Source organism: Pholis gunnellus, assembly GCF_910591455.1.
Source record: "Pholis gunnellus genome assembly, chromosome: 12".
NCBI classification, from domain to species: domain Eukaryota; kingdom Metazoa; phylum Chordata; class Actinopteri; order Perciformes; family Pholidae; genus Pholis; species Pholis gunnellus.
Window position 1 is genome coordinate 11,468,403 of NC_136539.1, and position 18,207 is coordinate 11,486,609.

Here is an 18,207-nt window from a genome sequence, read left to right on the forward strand (position 1 = left end):
AAAACACTTTTTCAGACAAATCATGGACCTTTGTTTTCCCAAAGATGGCTGCACTCACTCCAACCCAGATTGTGTCTGTGTTTGTTGGCCTATAATAAGTGGGTACATTTATTTCCAACAGGCTCTTTTTCTAATCAGTGTCTTACGAGGCTGTGGTGGATTTTTACACTGCTGTAATTTGACAGTCAAACAGAGACCCGGCAATTAAAATACTCAAGGCATCCAAGATTTCATACCTGGCATCGGGGTGAGATTCTGTACCACTAATGAGGCATCCTTCTTACTCAGGTCATGAGGTGTTTCCTTGGAAAGACTTGCATTCTTGGTTTGTTGGCGGCTTACCACCTTAATGATCCATGTCTTCCAAAGGTTGTTTTTGAGCGCTAGGATGGAGTTTGTAATTTAAAGGAGCTATCTAAAACATTCAGAACATTAATATTGCAGCACACAACTACCTTTGAAACTGTGGGCCTTCCCCGGTTCCTTCCCTCCCTCCATTGGTGTTCATGTACTCCTGGCTAGCTAATCGCCACCGCTCTGTACTGCACACTACCCGGGCGTTCGCTGGAGAGCAATGATCATACCTGCTAGACATTACTGATTTCTTTCAAAAGGATGTATCTCTTCTTTCTAGCAGGTCACTTCATCTGTCTTAGTTTGCGTGTAGCTGTCAAGCGACTGGTTTGGATGTCATCACATGCTGATGATGCAGGCTAAAATAATTGTTTAAAGCCACTTGATATGAAGTTTAAAGGCATTCCTCCTGTATTATCATACATGGGGCCTTTATCCATGAGTGAAAAGCCACAGACTAAATCATGCATAATGCTGCTTTCTTTCACATGTTTCGTGGGTTTGGGATCTTTTTGGCGCAGCAGACTGGGGAGTCCATGACAGTCTGTGATGTCGCAGAGACAGGAATGTGGTGATTGACACGTTTTAAGTGGGATTTGGTGGGAGTGAAAGACTACAAGTGCATTAGTAGTGGAGACATGGCGCCAAAGGCAACACCTGTAATATGAGTTGCATGTTTCAAACAAAGTAGCATTACAGTCACTTTCAATCTGCAGGAAAATGATGCATAGCGGGCAGTTAAATCCTGAAAAATACAAACCCACTCATGCTTTCCCATGCCTTGACACTGATTGATTTTATTTACCAAAACAGTGAGATTATGAGAAATTTGTCTTTTCATTCCATGCATTTAGGCCTGTCTTCAGAGGCCAAATACCCTCTGTTAGGTGGAGGCCCGTGGAGCTGGGAGCAGGAATGCAGCAGAGATTGTAGCTCTGAGAATGTATTTACTGTAATGAGAAGCAGACAGGAGGAACTCTGAGCTGCTATTGTTGTGCACAGGTTTGCTTTGGATTCCTGTCTCACCCCTGCAGGCTACAGACCCATGAATATTTAAATAGGAACGGGACTTCCTCTAAACATCAATCAAAATCCTATATCTATTCCATTTCTGGCCTCAGATCTGAGATTCAGAGAGTCAACAGCAGCTTCTGATGAGAGGAAATTCTGCCCATGGCCATGCCCGTTAATGCACCAACCATGTGGACAATGAGTCAATTAAAAACAGCCCCACAATAGCTGGTAGACCTTTAAGAGAGGAAAGTCACAGGCTACATAATCAGTGGCACTGCACTTGGAAGAAATTCATAAGAAGTTTAAGTCAATTGAAAGAGGATCAGAGTACGGCAGGAAAATCACAGTAAGAAATATAATCCCTTTTTCTTGTAAAAAAAAAAGAAAGAAATGTACCCAGTATGAATGTTTAACTCAATTCAATATTTTCTCATAAAGTATGTTGAATAGGCTCAAATTCAAAGGCTCTCTCTCTCTCTCTCTCTCTCTCTCTGAACACATTTCATCCTTGATAAATGCCAGAGGCCAACACTATTTATTTTGTATGAAAAGAGAGAGCAAAAGTGTGTGTGCGTGAGTGTGTTTTCATGTGTAGGTGTGTATGTGTGTGTGAGAGAGAGAGAGGGAGGGAGGGAGGGAGGGAGAGAGGGAGGGGGGGGGGGACTGAGATGGGATCAAATACACAAACAGTAATGTTAAGAAATCTCAGAAATGAGTGATGAGAAAGGAAAACAACAGCTTTGGACACCTGTTCAAAGACTGTTCTATCAGGCCTTTGCCTTCAGATAAAGATGACTCACACTGGCGGAGGATCAGTCGATGGGAAGTGTGTCGTTTAGCAGCCCCGACATCTCTGTCAGTGAGCGATTGCACACAACAGTCCCATGACGTTCTTCAACCACAACAACAACACGGCTCAGCCTGCAGAGAAGCTGTGCTTGACACAAACCTATCCTCCTATAACAAGAGCCAGACACATCAGTCAGAGTGCTATTCTTGGCAGTCAGCACTGGTCGACTATGAAAGACAGATCGCGCAGCAAGGCCAAAGGACTACGAGAGGGATTTTGCAGCAACCACTACAGCGGTTGGTTAATATGTAATGTTTGCGTTTAGTATTATCTTTACATATTGTGGCTTCATGTTCTTCATTCGGTCATACTATAATAATCAAGCAAAAAAAGTGTTGTGCCCTGAAGCAAATGGTTGATTATGTTTTATGAACATAATACAACCATAGAGGAATTGAAATAAACACAGCAAAGGGACAAATGACAAATGATTAAAGGAATAGTTTGACATTTGGGGAAATACGCCTATTCGCTTTCTTGCCAAGAGTTAGAAGAGAGGATCGTTACCGCACATATCTGTGCGATAGACATGAGGCTACTGCCAGGAGATGGTTCACATAGCTTAGCACAAAGACGAAAGCAGCTAATGTTTGGGGCGACTGCAAAAAGAAGGCTTCTCACTTGATTCATTTTTCATTCTTTGCACAAAATACTTACAGTTCACTGGTTAATGGGGTGTCTCCACAAATACGGAAAATGTATCCAACTTAAGAGCTTGTAAAATGCATCAAAGCGGTTCATCACCTGGATAATGATATCGAATATGTTTTGTATTAGTGTGATCAGAGCTCAACCTACAGACACAAAAATTCTACAGTTTCTTGATCAATTCATGACATTTTTCTTCGACATATACAGGGTATGAGACATTCATGATCAAATATTAGTTTGACTTTGTTTGAAACAAAGTTCAAGATTAATTTAAACGCACTCCCGAAAGCCACGAAAGAGATGACGGTAAAATATTGCCAGAACTGAAGTTAATCTGCAACGCATTAGGAGCCATGCGTGGAGGAGCAGATGAAAGGAGCTGCCCTTATATTAAAAAAAAACTGCTGGGGAGGTGAAGAACTCTCAGGAGAAATCAGAAACACTCTTTTCCCACTGGCGCACTGACTGTAAGTCACCGTGCTGTCAATCCACATTAATCAAATTACTGTGATGTTTCAAACAGTTTATTTTAAAGCTGGAATGACATAAATCTGAGAGATTGCTAGTTTCCCATTATGAAGTCTGTTTTCAATCAGATCCGCACAATATTTCATTGTCTTTGGAGCTTTGCTTAAAAGACTGTGAGCACAGAGATGAACCGAGTTGAGGATCTTTGGCAGCATCAGACATTCACAGATGTGAGAATATAGAGAAGGCTGGTAGAAGCGGCACGAATGATATTAAGCAGTACATTGTTTCTGAATTGAAAAGAGGAAAATGTTTGTTTGTTTTGCACACGTGAACTGTGTTGTTTTCCAGTAATCACCTCTCTTGAGGCGCTCCGCTTCAGCCAAATGACAGCTATAATGTTTCGTAAGACGGAGCCTCTTGAGTAAATCAATGAAAGCAATTTAAAAGATAATAATAACATGTTCCTGCAGTCATCAGACTCCAGTGTAAGTGACCTGAGTGTGGAAAATATGCTCTGGGTTTCTGTCACAAGTGATGAAAAGCAGATTGTCCTCAGATAAGTAGCTGATAATGTCATTTATCCCAAAGGTGGGACGTGGTTAACAGCCACTTACCATTCAAGTGTGGAAAAAGAGAGATCATCCTCCGTCAAGCCGTGCTGTGCAAACCTTCCTAACATGTATACCATATGTTTTTTTTCTCCTCTTGAGAATCATAAATGTGTTACAGGCTGCGCGGGCACAGTGGCCTGTCCTGACACTGAATCACAGGATTCCCTCAGCTCACCTAAATCTCGGATCCACTCAACACCTCAACACAAACGGAACTGTTTATGTTGCAAACGGACTTGAAAAAAAGCACATTTATACAGGGGATTTATGGACAAGATGTTACTGTTTTGTTTCATGTTGCTGATCCACCTTTAACACAGTTTTAAGATACGAACACCTAACGTCTAGTAATACCAAATACATATGCCTTTTGTCCCTTCAGTAATGTGTAATTCTTGTGAAATAGGACAGTGGTATGAATGAGATTTACACCATCCTGCTCTGCTCACCGTCGTCCTCACCCTCTGAGACAAACAAGACCAGGCTGTGCCTCCAAGCATGCAGAGGCACAGGAAATGGTCAGCCATCACTGAGGGTGTATTAGAGGCTAGTCTCATGTGAGTTTACAGTAATGCACAAGCAACCTGTGTTTTATAGGCTTTGTTCAAGATTAGTAATTGATTTAATCATGTTGCTTTACAGATCAGTCACAGCATATTCACAAGAACAATATTTGGCCGGAGTTGAAGGCTTATTAGAGCGTTTTAAAAAGCTGTTAACCTTTAATAATGTGGTAGTAACGTACTTAGTTGGCTTGTTGGTCATTGAGTAAGTACTCAAGGGTTATTCCACTACAACAGTCCTGTTTTTGGGCCCTTAAATGCCATTTTCATACAGACAGCAGTAGAAACATGACAGGAAATGAGGGGAGAGTGAGATGGGAGGATTGACATGCAACATAAGGCCCCATACCTGAAGAGAACCAGGATGACACAGTCCCTGTTTGGCGCAGACCGGTAACCTCTAAGTGACCAGGACACCCTCGTGGTCTATTTAATGCATTAAATAATTAGATAAAGACAAAATAAGTTATGATGTAGGAGGATATACACCAGCCAATGGTTGTTTTTGCATAACTTGTCCTTATAAGTGTTTTTTTTCACTTGTCTATAAAGCATTAATTAACATGTATTTACATTAATAAATCTGTTTGTTACAACTTTTATAAACCCCATACAACCCAATTTTTCTAACATGCAGATATCAGAAATCCAAATTGCACGAATGACAAGTGTATCTGTGAATCTTACACACATCGATCCATCATTCAGGTTGTTTTTTTTTTTGTTCGATTCTTTGTAGGACATTACTGACCAAAGCCAAAGTGTCAAGTCCACCAGGTCGAACAGCTCGGCCGGCGTACGGAGAGAGACGCCGACGACCAGAGAGTAAGAGCAGTTGACTTTCGCCAGCCAGGCCCTCTGTTTGACATCATGTTTTGTTAATGAGAGCCAGCTGCATTCAACTTCATACCAGCATAAAAAAAACCATGAAAGTTAGTGCCTTAAACATGTCCAGATTCCTTTGTACGCCACGGGCAGAACTAGCCTGCTCGTCAGCATTACAATCAATGGTGCCTGTGATCATCAAGGGTGGAAATGAGTTCTTAGCCTTGGAGGACACACACACACACACACACACACACACACACACACACACATAGACAGACAAGACAAAATACTGCATATTCATTATATAAACATATGCGGTTTGCCGAGCCATGCGCAGGCTTTGTTTTTAATGTATTTAGATCAACGTCTTCATACAAAATAAAAACAAAAAAAATCTGATTATCCTGGTGCTTATTTATTTGTGGAGTCAATTGCTGCTTCGTGTTTTCGGTGGCCTGTAAAAGCTTTTGTGATTGCACTTATAAGCCGTTCTTTTACAGAGTAATCAATTTCATGCTCCCTTTTCAGCCCGTGCCTTATTTTGATTGTCTACGCACAACCAATTGATTTTAACATGAGTTCTTAAAAAATATATCTCAGTGCCATTATTGCGAGCGATAATTGCCTCTGATGCCCTCTTTCTCTCAGTAAACAAACAGGCACATTTACTATTTTGGGTATGAACCAGATGTTGGTCCTTAGCAGTCCTCCCACATGAAGAGAGAGCGATCGACTGTTTAAAAGATAGCCTTTGCTAATCTGGAACAATCAAGACGGAGACAGAGCAGAGTTTTTCCTCAGAGAAATCTCGGCATCAAAATGTGCAACTGTGATTGAGCTGAAGTGAGTACGAGATTTGTTTGTTTATTGTAAAAAAAAAAAAAAAAAAAAGAGTGCATGGACTAAAACAATTTAATCAGCCCCCCAGAACACATTTTTCACAGCTCTTTTTCCTGTCACATAAGTTTATTTGGACAAAGTCAGCAAGCAGAGGCGCTCAAGCGCAGCGTTTACACATCAAATTATGCCGGTCATAATTTCCTCCGCTACTGTAGTAGCCACTTTGGATTGCAGATGCATCATCTTATTAACACCTTTTGAATTAGTGTTCAGAGCAGGAGATGTGTTTACAGTCTCGGATGCCGCTCCTGCCTTGTGGAGTGTTTGGCGGGCAGGCACTGCAGCAGGAAAAGCGAAAGAAGCTCTGTTCTCCCCTGACAATATCTATTTCAACATCCTCTGTGTGGATTCCATCTGAACTCAACCCCTGACCCTTTCCCTTGTCCCCGAGCCTGGGCCCTGCCCTCACGCTGCCGTCCATCCTCCTGGGTACACGCCGACCTGTGAACTTTGCCTCGCCTCTGAGGCCCGGCTGCCGACCCCGCGCGCTGACTTCACAGGGGAAAAGAACACAAGACGGAAAGTTGCCCCTCATCGCATACAGTCACGCCCGGGGGGCGAATTGTGTGGTGAAAAAAGCAGCGATCCCAACTAAAAAGTGTCAGCTGTTGGTGTAGTTATTACCTATGAATTGTATCATTAGGGGCTCTATTACAAGCTCATGTAACACTGGATTGACCACAATGCATATACTTTATAGCATACCAAACTTCATTAATTAGGAGCGGGTCACTTGGGTCAACATGTGTTTATTCTCAGGAAGGAGCATTAAGGGGATTAACACTAATCAGAGGGGATTATAAACTGCTATTACCCAGCTGGATGGTGCTTTCCTGCCTGATGTCTCCACTTTGTACGCCTGTGGAGAAGGATGTTTGGTTTGGACAGAGGGATCTGGATAACGACTCCTCTGGTGACGTTTTCTCAGTAAACACAAACATACTGGACCTCTTGCTTACCTTTGACCCAAACTCCAAAGGATGGCAAGTCCTTTGAACAAAGTGTGCTTCAGCTCAGGATAATGGAGGTGCATTTCTCTTTGTGAAGCTCTAGATGTTTAGATTGGTTGACTCTGTTTCAGAGAGGTGTTGAATTGGGTGATTTTTTAAGCTGAGGTGAGCCGTGTGGTTGTGCCATACTGCAATACGCTGTACTCAATGGTGGAAAGGAACTTAGTACATTTAATGACTTGATGAAGTACAGTTTTGAGGTACTTTACCTGAATGCTCCCATTGTATGTCACTATATATCTCTATTCCACTACATTTCATGGAGATGTATTCTACTTCTTACATTTACCCGACTTTACATATTAAATGTTACATGCAAAACAGATGATTGGTTTACAATACACAGTACGAAGCATCGGTGTAGATTAAAAACCCAGCAGAAAAAGCAGTTAGAATTAGATGCAGTGCAACTAGAGACTTACATGTTGATGGAATGATAATAATCCTAATAATAACAATAATAGCGGTGATTTAATCTGTTGCTTCCCACAACAGGTCTATATAGTGTCCCAATATATCTCACTACAACAGCCACTGAAGAGCTGAATCCATAGCTTTCTGACCGTGTTAACAGAAATGAACTTTATGAGATTTGAGTTATCGGAGAGCTATGGCTCTGGACTGCATTTGATTGCACAGGTGTATCTTATAAGCTGGTAACTTTGTTTGTACGAAAGAATGTTGTTATGGTTGTATTACAGCCGCTCAGCAGCTGACTTGTACAACCCAAAGAAAGCTGTTCCAGACACAGAGGCCAGGAAATAACGTTCCCTGTGGAGACACAGAGGCAAAGGAAACTGTTGCTAAAATGAAAGGCGGTGAAAAACAAACACATTACCTGTCTGCCTTTGGACGGGCCGACGTTTTATCCTACATTGTTCTGGCAGTGCTGCTTTTCAATCACAGCACTTATCGAGCTTCTCACTTTGTCAACCTTAATAGAACAAGAGACGAATACTAAGCTGATCAACAGGGTTGTAGTTTCTAGTGCTTGTGTAATGTGTGGCATGTTCTCAGGTCTGCCCATGTGTTCTGGTCTTCATTAGACTTAGACTGGACATCTTTTTTTTGCGGCCTGACAGGGAGATCCTTTCATGTGTCCCCTGCCTGGTCCCACTCACCAGAGCCTAACCAGAAACATGCCACTGCCCAGGGCAAGGTCAGATTTCTCGCCATAGCATTAAAGCAACATTGCCTTTCCTAATGGAGGGGGGGAAAACACACTATTTTTCATCAATCTCACAGACAATGTATTCCATCTCATCATATTGAAGGAGTACCAGCGCAAATGGATGTGGTCCATGTGGTAGTAATCTGGAACAAATGCCCGGCTCTGCTCGATGACCTCACTGACCTGAAACTCACATGAGACTAACACTTGCTTTCAAATCTTTCAGGTCACGATAGGTGTCATCTGAAAAGGGAAAGTAAACTCCATCCATTTTCTTTTCTTTGCCTCATACTTCAAAGTCACGCTCGGTTCGTACCTATCATCAACACTTAGATTCCACTCATCCTTTAAGGAGTAATGTATACAGTTGCTCTCTCAGCTATTGTAGGATGACCCATAAAAGTGGCTTAGATTTGATAAATAGCAATGCATGGCTCATTGCAATGTTAATCTGCAGAACGGGTGCAAAGGGGTCAGAGGAAATGTGTGGGAGAAACAGACTATCTTTGTTGCGCTCCTCTGAATGGCCTCACTGTGGTATTCTCAATTCTAATAAGACGAGGGATAATGTCAACCAGGAGACGGGTAAATATTTGATTGACCGGGATCATTCGAAGAGCCAAATGAATAATATTGTTTTCAGAAATATGTGTTCAAATTTGAACGCGATATCCCCCCGTCTGACTTTCACAATAGGGATGTAATGTCATGCAAAGTGAATAAGCCCTCACTGGCCTTGTACCATAAGAGACAAAGCTTTTCTTCTGACGACTGGCCCATTATTTAGTTGTTGCATTTTTTTTCCCTTTCTTTTACGTCCTTGGAGACTTGGACGTCTTGCAACATGCCTCAAAAGAGGCTGGAGGCCCTTTTGTTTTGGGGTTTTCACACTTGAGGGCCATGGTATTTGGTGTGTGTAGAGAAGGGACTGTGACAGCCTGAAAGGGAGAGGGGCTGGGCTGGCTCGCACAGAAAGGAGCCTTGGCTAAACACTGGCCCGGCTCCTAGAAAAGAGAGAGGGATTAGCGTGCACAGACCAAGAGGAACTAATCTCCTGTGACATAATAGAACTGTACATAAACAACATCCCTGAGAAGTGAGCGGAGAAGCATTGACTGACTGAAGTGGCTGAGTGTGTGAAAACAAGGGCTCGGAATAATTTGTCGCTCGCCGTGGAAAATGGTGACGTGAACTGACTTGAAATCTAAACATCTGGACAGAAAGATCTCCTCACAAACACACACACACTTATGAAAGCAAGCACACGCACACATATGCAAACACACAGACATATTCAATACAGTGCATGATGTCAAATGTTGTATTTAAAACTGACATATTTGCAATATTTAATTGACACTGATTAACTTCAAACAGCAGAAAAGGAAACTATGCCTCTGCTTGCAGCACACTGGAATAATAATTGTGTATTTTGGGACACTCTTTTTCCTTAAGTGCATCTCAGGCAAATTGCAGTTGCACATGGCTCAGGGGATTAAAAATAAACAAAACTCATGAAAATGCATCAGTTTAAGGCAGAAACTTCGAACTGCACCAATTGGAAAAATTAACAATGTAAAAAAATAGAAAATGTATTTATATTAGTTTCTCCTCTGCGTACGTCTTTGTGATGATTTTTGGTAAAATAATGTACGAAGTTGATCTGAATGCACAATTTCTTTTATTCCGTTTTCTTCTTTTTAATCTATGAAGGAATAGAGATGAAGTCCAAGCACTGAATCATTTCCTGCATGTTGACTTCATAACAAAAACTTACTGATGAAGTCCAAAATGCCAGCAGATGCAGAAACTCTGAATACGTCTTTGACACTGCTTTTGTTCCCGCGGGGGATTAGTAGGTCTCTTTGGTCCAAATGTCTGCAAACTTAATGACAATGCCCACATTTATCTGTGGTGTAAATAAACCTTAATCTAAATAAACTACCATTTACAAGAATGTAATGTCAACTTGCCTGGATATGATAAAAAACATAAACGGTATGCACTATTAAACACTATTCTGCATGTGCTCCATTAAGTCTTTTACCCAACATACACAAGTAACTTTAAACACAAAAATACACACACCACACATATGTAGGACACTCTTGGCTTTTATTTGCTTGTAAACATTTCCACTTTTCATTTCATGAGGGTGAGAGGCTGCTGAGCAGAGGAGGGATTTAATGCTTTTCTAACACTAAAGTGCTCTGAGAAGCAGAGTATTCTGTCGAAGGGTGACCGACCTCAGCTATGGTAAATCCACGCGGGCTGTTGAGCTCGATGACCTGTTTATTTGGACTTGCAGAGTGAATGTATCGGGCTCCTGGACCGATCAGTGAATATGTTGTACTCAGAGTCGGCCATGATGGCTTTTACAGCCAAAATAAGCAACATTAACTGCCAAATGGTTGAGCACTAGGAGGAGAAGCATGTCTATTTACTGCTCGCGGCAGCTTCAATTAAACAAACAGCAAAGGGAACTGGTTAAGGATTATTTTATTACTTAGCATTTTGTACAGTTTCTAGCATGGAAAAATAACATGTAACATTAGACTGTATTTACAATTCCATTTTTACAAAATGTCTTTACAAGATTTTTTTGCCGGTTCAAAAACTTGAGACTAGAACACACGGAACATACACATTCACACACATCCAAACCAAACTTTGTAATACACACATAAATAAATATAGACATTCACTGACTGTTCCACGACAAATATTTCTACAGCCAAGAACATGTACAATTCATCATTTCCACACAAGTTATAATTTCATTAATAAACATTACGTATTACTCCCAATATAATTCTTTGTTAATCTTTTAATGAAATATTGCTAACATACTGAAAAGAGGTAACACAGACATTATTCCATGCCAACAGAATGCTAACGGTTGTCATGCAAAACCATTACAAGCTTTCAATTTGAAGCAAGTAATTCATTTACAGTTAAAAAAAAATCAAATGTACTACATGCAACATACTATGTGAAATATTCTGGGTTAGACAACAATGACTTTAGTTACATTATCCATCAGTACTGACTGTATGCCTAAGCGCCTCTTTAATGGGTAACACAAAATAAATAGATGAATTTCTACTTTTCTTTCTTCGTGAATAGAAAAATGTTTTACAGTTCTGGCATTTCCCACCATCCGTGTTCAATCATCAATGAATGTTATTCTTTAGACCGTGACCTAATTGCTTGTTGCTGATCAACTGATTGAATTGAAATTGTGTTAATAGCTCGTGGCTGCGTAGGACGACAGCTGGATCACAACTATTTAAGCGGTTCCCGTAACTTACTGACCTGATGAGTTCGGGATGTTTGGGGAGCTGTCTACTAACAAACGCAGAATATGAGACCTTGCAGGATAAATTTCACTGTACAGACCAACCCGTCCGCTGACATGTACCAGTCAAGGGAGAGGGGTTAAGAAGGAATAGCTGATGTGTTGTGGAGCCAGGAGAAGATGGACCCATATTTCACAAGCAGGGGGGAGGGGGGGTCAGTTCATGGTCTGGTGTGCTGTGTTTCTGTTTGGTTCCACACATTCCTTCCCTGACAGACAGGAGCAGAGAGCCACTGATGGTTCTCCATATTGGGTTTGCCTCAACGTGCAGCTCAGTGCCTCTCTACTGATGGCTTCTGGTGGTGGGAGTGGTGCTGCCGGAGTCTGGGTCCTAGAAAAACACACGTCATCAGAGATTCAGACCTTTGTAATGGCTGCCTATTCATCCATGCGGTATAAATGTGCTTGTTTTGCTCCTCGCTGTTGTTGATACATGGCCGTGTTTAACCTGTTATCTAGGTCATAAATACGTTTTACATCCTCTCCTTTTGCTGAGCTAAACACCCGGCGTTAAGTGTGTCTTCTTTGTACAAATTATATTGCCTAACACAAAGCAATGAGGCGCAAGCACAGCATCTTTTCTTAAAACTGCTGATTTTTTGGCAACTTGGAGGCTGTAGACATTGACATAATGTCCCCTTATAAAGTATACATTGAACTTGTGGGCATTAGTTTAGAGTTGTGTTTCTGGAACTCTGAACGTAAGATCAATATCCACTCTTCTTTTGGCTTTGTTTTGCTCTCCACCAATTCATGAGGGAAAAATATCAAACTCTTCAGCTGCTAAATGCTCCACTATGTTCCCTAGCTAGGCATTTGGTGCTGGGCAGGTAGCCTAACAGTATAGGTTTTTAGAAATGTTTCACAGTGAACAGCTGCTTGTTGTGTCTGGAAAACGACACGGGCCACAAAACCAGCTGAAAGATACCAAAATGCTCCAGAGCTGAGGGAAGCTGCTGTTATTCTCTGTGGGTTCACCGCTTTAAGAGACCCATTTCACATACAAGTAGGTAACTATGTGACATGAGCCATTGTTGAAATTAATAGTTTGACAATTTGGGAACTATGCTTATTTGCTTTCAGGTAAATGATTATTTGTGCAGGACTATTTCTTGGCTCGGAGCAGTTGCCAGGTAGCATGTTAATGAGTGAGCTTTAGAAGTGTGTGTAGGTGGATTTTGTTAACGTGGTACAAAGCTATGGTAGCTGTTTCTTCCCGTTTTCCCTCCTCTTTGGGCTAAACTAACCGGCTGCTGGCTGTAGCTTTATATTCATTGCAGACGTCAGAGTGGTATCGATCTTCTCAAAAATGTCAAACTATTGCCTGGCAGGATGAATGAAAGATCTACAGTATGCTGTTAGCACGGAGCAGGAACAGCCACTGAATAACACAAACTTTAACAGAAAACAAAATCACATTCGCGGACGGGATGCAGCGTCAAAGACAGTGACAGTGACTTACGGTGTTGAATGACTGGTAATATGTTCGGGGTCTGAAAGGTCTTGACAGTGGCAGGACCTTCCCCTCCAGTTGTTATGACCTGCACCTCCAGTCTGTAGTAGGTGGATGGCCGCAGGTTGGACACAACGAGCAAGTTATGATCCTGCCAAGTGAGGGAGGAGAGCAGCAGAAGACATGCAATCAGTTGAAATACAACAGAACGCGCTTTTGAATTTGACAGGACTTGAATTTGAATGGGCCGTAAAACAGGGGAGTATCGGCCGCAGAGCCGTCTTTGCATGAGCCACAGACAAAAACAAAGACTTTGTTTTCATAAGGCTTGCTGTCTCTCCTCTTTTGCTGCCAGCTTGATAAAGTGTGCGGTGGGTGGATATATTTATAGACGAGCTCCAGAGGCTGGGAGGTGCAGATAGGCGGAACGTGTTGTTGATGGAGCCGATTATGTCAAAGAGCCGCTTTTTTTCGGAGCTCTCACGGAGGATGAAAGAGGAAGACGTGCAGGCAGATGAAAACGTAGAGGAGGAGAACTTCCAGCAGGACACAACACTTGCTCAGATCTCCCCCTGCGCCTGTCTACACACACCACTGCTTCTCCAAAGATTCGTGCAAGGAGGCCACAACACTGTTATCCTCAAATCACCCTCACCTTTGACAGATGCTGTGAAATGAAATGCTGGAAATAGAACATACCTTAGGGACAATTTACAGACTATATATTACAGCATGGTCTCTGGGATAAGGGAAATGTATTCAATTGGCAGCTTTTAAAAACAGCTATGGCACTCTATGGCTATTATGGGAGTTGAAATACAAAAGCATCAGTTTGACTGAAAATAGACTTACTGGAGGCAGGATCTGGGACTGGGAGATGATGCTGTTGGGCAGGCTGTTTTGCCGGCTCTCTGTGGTGATCTCGGCCCAGGTGACCTGGAAGCCTGTGATTCGCTGATTGGGAGCCACCTTAGACACGCGCCACAGGAAGCTGCCGGTGATGTTTCCCTCAATGATGGAGAAAGAGGCCGTCAGGTTCTCTGGCTTCGCCAAAACCTTTGGAACCCCTGGAGCTGTTCGGAGGAAGGTGGTCTCGGTCAGGGTCTTGTTATTGAACAAATAGTTTGACATTCTGGGAAATGCGATTTGTTTCCAAGAGTTAGATGAGAAGAACGATACCGCTCATGACTGTAACTAGTGAGCTTTAAAGCTGCTTGTATGCGGGCTCGGTTACCTTTGGACGGAGTCAGGCTGGCTGTTTCCTCCTGTTCCCAATCTTTGTGCTAAGCTAAGCTAACATGCTTCTGGTGGTAGCATCATATTTACCGTACAGACATGAGAGTGGCATCTATCTTCTCCTTTAACTCTTGGCAAGAAGGCAAATGAGTGCATTTCCTGAAATGGTGAACTATTCCTTTAAGAGTGTATAGATTTAGCGTCCGATTACTTCGTCAGCACTAATACAGATCGATTTCAATATGGCCTGTACGCCGCAAACAGCTGAGTGCTCACCTCCCTCCCCCGGGCAGGGGATGTGTTTGTGAGTCTTGCTGCGGATGGTTGCACAGGACGGTGTGAGGAAGGTGGTGCTCTCGTCCTTGGAGCGTCTCTTGGACTTCAGCATGTGAACAGTGACTTTGTACTTGCAGGAGAACAGCAGGCCTGGGAGGTTGATGTAGTTCTCCTGAGCCAAGAAACACATTATTCAGCCCTGATGACTTTGACATGTCACCCAGGTCAGGTCCCATGGAGCTTCAGAGATAATTAAATACACGGCGCAGGGGCAGATCGCATTCCCGCTCAGGCCTCAGGAACATGCCCCACATTACAGGATCACTTTGAACACTCACATGGTAGGGGTTAGACCACTATCCTTCTATTCAACTTACAATATAAATGATTTTTTATAGCTTCCACATGTGGCATAAGCACGACTTAATTAAGAAACGGCAACCAAAGGGAATTTTTAAAACAGAAAGGCCTGTAAATCCCTGTTAATGAATGCTGTGCTGCAGTTTTACACTTAACACTCATTTCAAACTTTAATCATCTATTGATCGCAACAGAAAAACGCCTTTCTCATCTCATTCGAGGAAACAAAGCAAGAAAATCCTGCTGACTCGTGGATTTAGATCTTGCATTTGCAATAAAGAGGCTCTACATTAATAGGCAGTCCCTTGAGAGTGGGTGTGTGTGTATATTCTCTCTGATATGAAACAGCTTTGATTAAAAGGGAACGAGGCGCTGTGCTCACATAAAAGCAAAAGCCTGGAATCCTTCCCAGCGATCTATAGAAAATGGATGTATATTTCCTAGCAACCAGAGTGCTGGTCCCCGAAGAATGTGTTGATTGCCAGGCCTCTGCCATCCTGTATCAGCCTGAGCCCAAGCAGTTAACAACCCCCCCACCCCCCAGACTCTCCCAACCCCTACAAAGACTCTACTGCACGCCACGAGAAAAAGCCCCATGCACAATGCATGACTGGGGCCGTTGGAGGTGAATGATCCCCCTTCCGGGAAACATTGTTTAAGTAAATGCGTTTTATTGGCCAACACGCCGCATGCCTGACCACACGACTGACTCATAATATTCAAAACACCAGCCGGTGATTTGCCCAGTGCAAATCCAACGCAACAGGGTTTCAGGCTCGCTCAGCAGAGTTGTTTTCTTTAACGGCGCTGTCCTTTCTAAGCGTCAGACAAAAGGTTAGGCGCGTGCTTTGCATAGCACAGAGCTGTTGATCATGCCGCAGCTCTGTGCTTTGCACTCCGTCTGTGATCTGAGCTGCAGTCGGAAAGGTGTGTGAAACACGGTTGCCGGAGACTAACCTGTGTGACAGATTTCTCGGGTCCTCGGGTCTCGTTGTGGCTGCAGTACTCCGGCATCCACTGGACATGGTAGCGACTCACAGTGGGGTCTGTCAAAAAGGGGGAGGATGAGAAGAGAGAATATGTCACATATAAGACACAATAAAACACAATAAAAGACACAACTCAGATCTTTATAAGAGCAGGAGGTACTTATTAATAAAAGTGTTTATTAAAGAATGGCCCTTGTCAGTGTTATGTTATTATGTAACCGTATTAATTACTTGTGTCAAAATAATTAGTTTATCAACAAAAAAAATCTACCAACAACAATTTCTTTATGAAGCAAAAATGGCAAATATTTACTGGATCCAGGTCCTCAAATATAATGATTTGCTGCTTTTCTCTTTATATCGGCACAAATTGTGCTCTGGACTGTTGGCCGACAAAACAAGCCGGTCCCAGTCGGGCATTTTTCACTTTGTTCTACAAAAAACTAATCAATAATCACTATCATCCTTTAGCAAGACACTGAATTCTAAACTGAACGTGTGTTTGTGCACAAAAGTTGAACTTGCTTTGGAAAAGAGGCTCAAATGAATACGATGGTCGAATAAAAGTAGTCACGTAAGAGGAACAACTGCCCCTCTGACTCTGAAATGTTGTGCGGTTAACGTAAAGTAGCCATCGATATCTTAAAGTTGTACCGTAGTGCAGTACTGGTGTAACTTCACATAGTTATGTAACACCACTGCACCCACTGAATATTAAACGGATATCAAAAGACAGTCACACAGGCCGAAATGATTAACTGATGGGTATCTCACTAATTACAACACTCCCTATCTGAGATCTGATATCGCTATTTCCATTACTGATAATCACGATAACGTATGTCTCTGAAAATAAAAAAAACATGAAAGAACTTCCTTCTTTATCCTTGCATTAGTTTATTAACGTGATATTCCTGCATCCTAAACCTTTCCTTTTGTTTGCCGAAGGCTCCATTCCCAACCCAAACTTCAGCTAACTTCAACTTTAAAGGATTTGCATTCTCATCAGTGGAGACAGCAGCCTTGGTCATGCTGGTACACAGTAGCTCTCATTCGCTTCCATTACTGTACAGTAGCTCCTCGGCAGTGTTTATCTTATGTTGCTAGATTTATTATTCATTCAACTGTGTCGCTTGAATATGTGAAATATTTCTCCGATTAATAATTTAGTATATCCTATGTTCGCCCCTCGGCGGGGGCCTGGGTTGCGGTGGGGAGATAAAAGGGGTCCTTTGAAGGCTTAGACACAGATCTGGCACGTGGAGCCCCTGAGCTCTTTGGAAGCAGAAGAGAGGAATTACAGGGAACCGGGAAATCGGGGAAAAAAATAAACAAGATATGCTTAGCCGGGTCCGACAGAGATGGGGAAGTGGTATGTAAAACAAGAGACGGGACATGGAAATCAGGTAGGGAACAGAACCTCAGCAGTGTTCGATAAATCACGGCTGGAAGCGAGCCTAGGAAGTGCCGCCACAGCCGGACTGCTGTCTTTTGTCTGTGTGTTGGGCAGACAGCGATATATTATCGGAGCTGCTGTACAGTAAGGTTCTCTTTCGTCTGCTGGAGACAACCCAGAGGCCGGGCTGCTGTGGATCACAGAGACAATGAGTGAGAGTTTAATCATGGTTCAGTTAACCTGTCCCTTCTTCTCCGTCACACAAACCAGATGTCCGGAGGCTATAACTCTCCAGGCCATCTGCGTGTCTCCATGTTTACAGTAGTGGAACCCAGGTTGTCAGAGTCAAAGCCAGGGTCATCCCTCACACTAATGAGTGGCAGTGGCACACACACACACACACACACACACACACACATGCTGCAGACCAGCACTGCAAACAAGAGACAGAAAGAGAAGCTGGACCAGGATTAACTCTGCACTGCAACACTGCGATTCCCAAGCCACACTTGATCCCCGTCAGCATCACTCAGCTCTCGGAGTCCAGGCCAACCTCGCTAACAGCTCTGGGCCAACTCTATCTTCCCCTTCTGTCTCTCTCTCACTCTGATTCAGCAGTTGGTGTCTCACCAGGCCTCTCCTTCAGCCAGGGTTTGCATTCTTGACTCCAAGATGTGGAGTTTGGCTTAGGCGATGACATATATTAGTAACATAAC

At 42.8% G+C, this 18,207-nt stretch overlaps 1 protein-coding gene across 1 annotated transcript in view; it reads right to left on the minus strand.

Annotated features, from left to right (window-relative positions):
• Positions 1 to 10,604: 10,604 nt before the first annotated feature.
• The window catches only part of anos1 (anosmin 1), a 38,715-nt gene continuing 31,112 nt past the window's right edge, over positions 10,605 to 18,207 (minus strand). Inside the window, exons 10-14 of the mRNA XM_079169836.1 lie at positions 16,064 to 16,152; positions 14,747 to 14,918; positions 14,087 to 14,307; positions 13,244 to 13,385; positions 10,605 to 12,112 (exon numbers count right to left, since the gene is read on the minus strand). Of these exons, the coding sequence (XP_079025962.1) occupies positions 12,054 to 12,112; positions 13,244 to 13,385; positions 14,087 to 14,307; positions 14,747 to 14,918; positions 16,064 to 16,152 (683 nt within the window). The 3' untranslated portion in view covers positions 10,605 to 12,053. The remainder of the gene's footprint in view (positions 12,113 to 13,243; positions 13,386 to 14,086; positions 14,308 to 14,746; positions 14,919 to 16,063; positions 16,153 to 18,207) is intronic.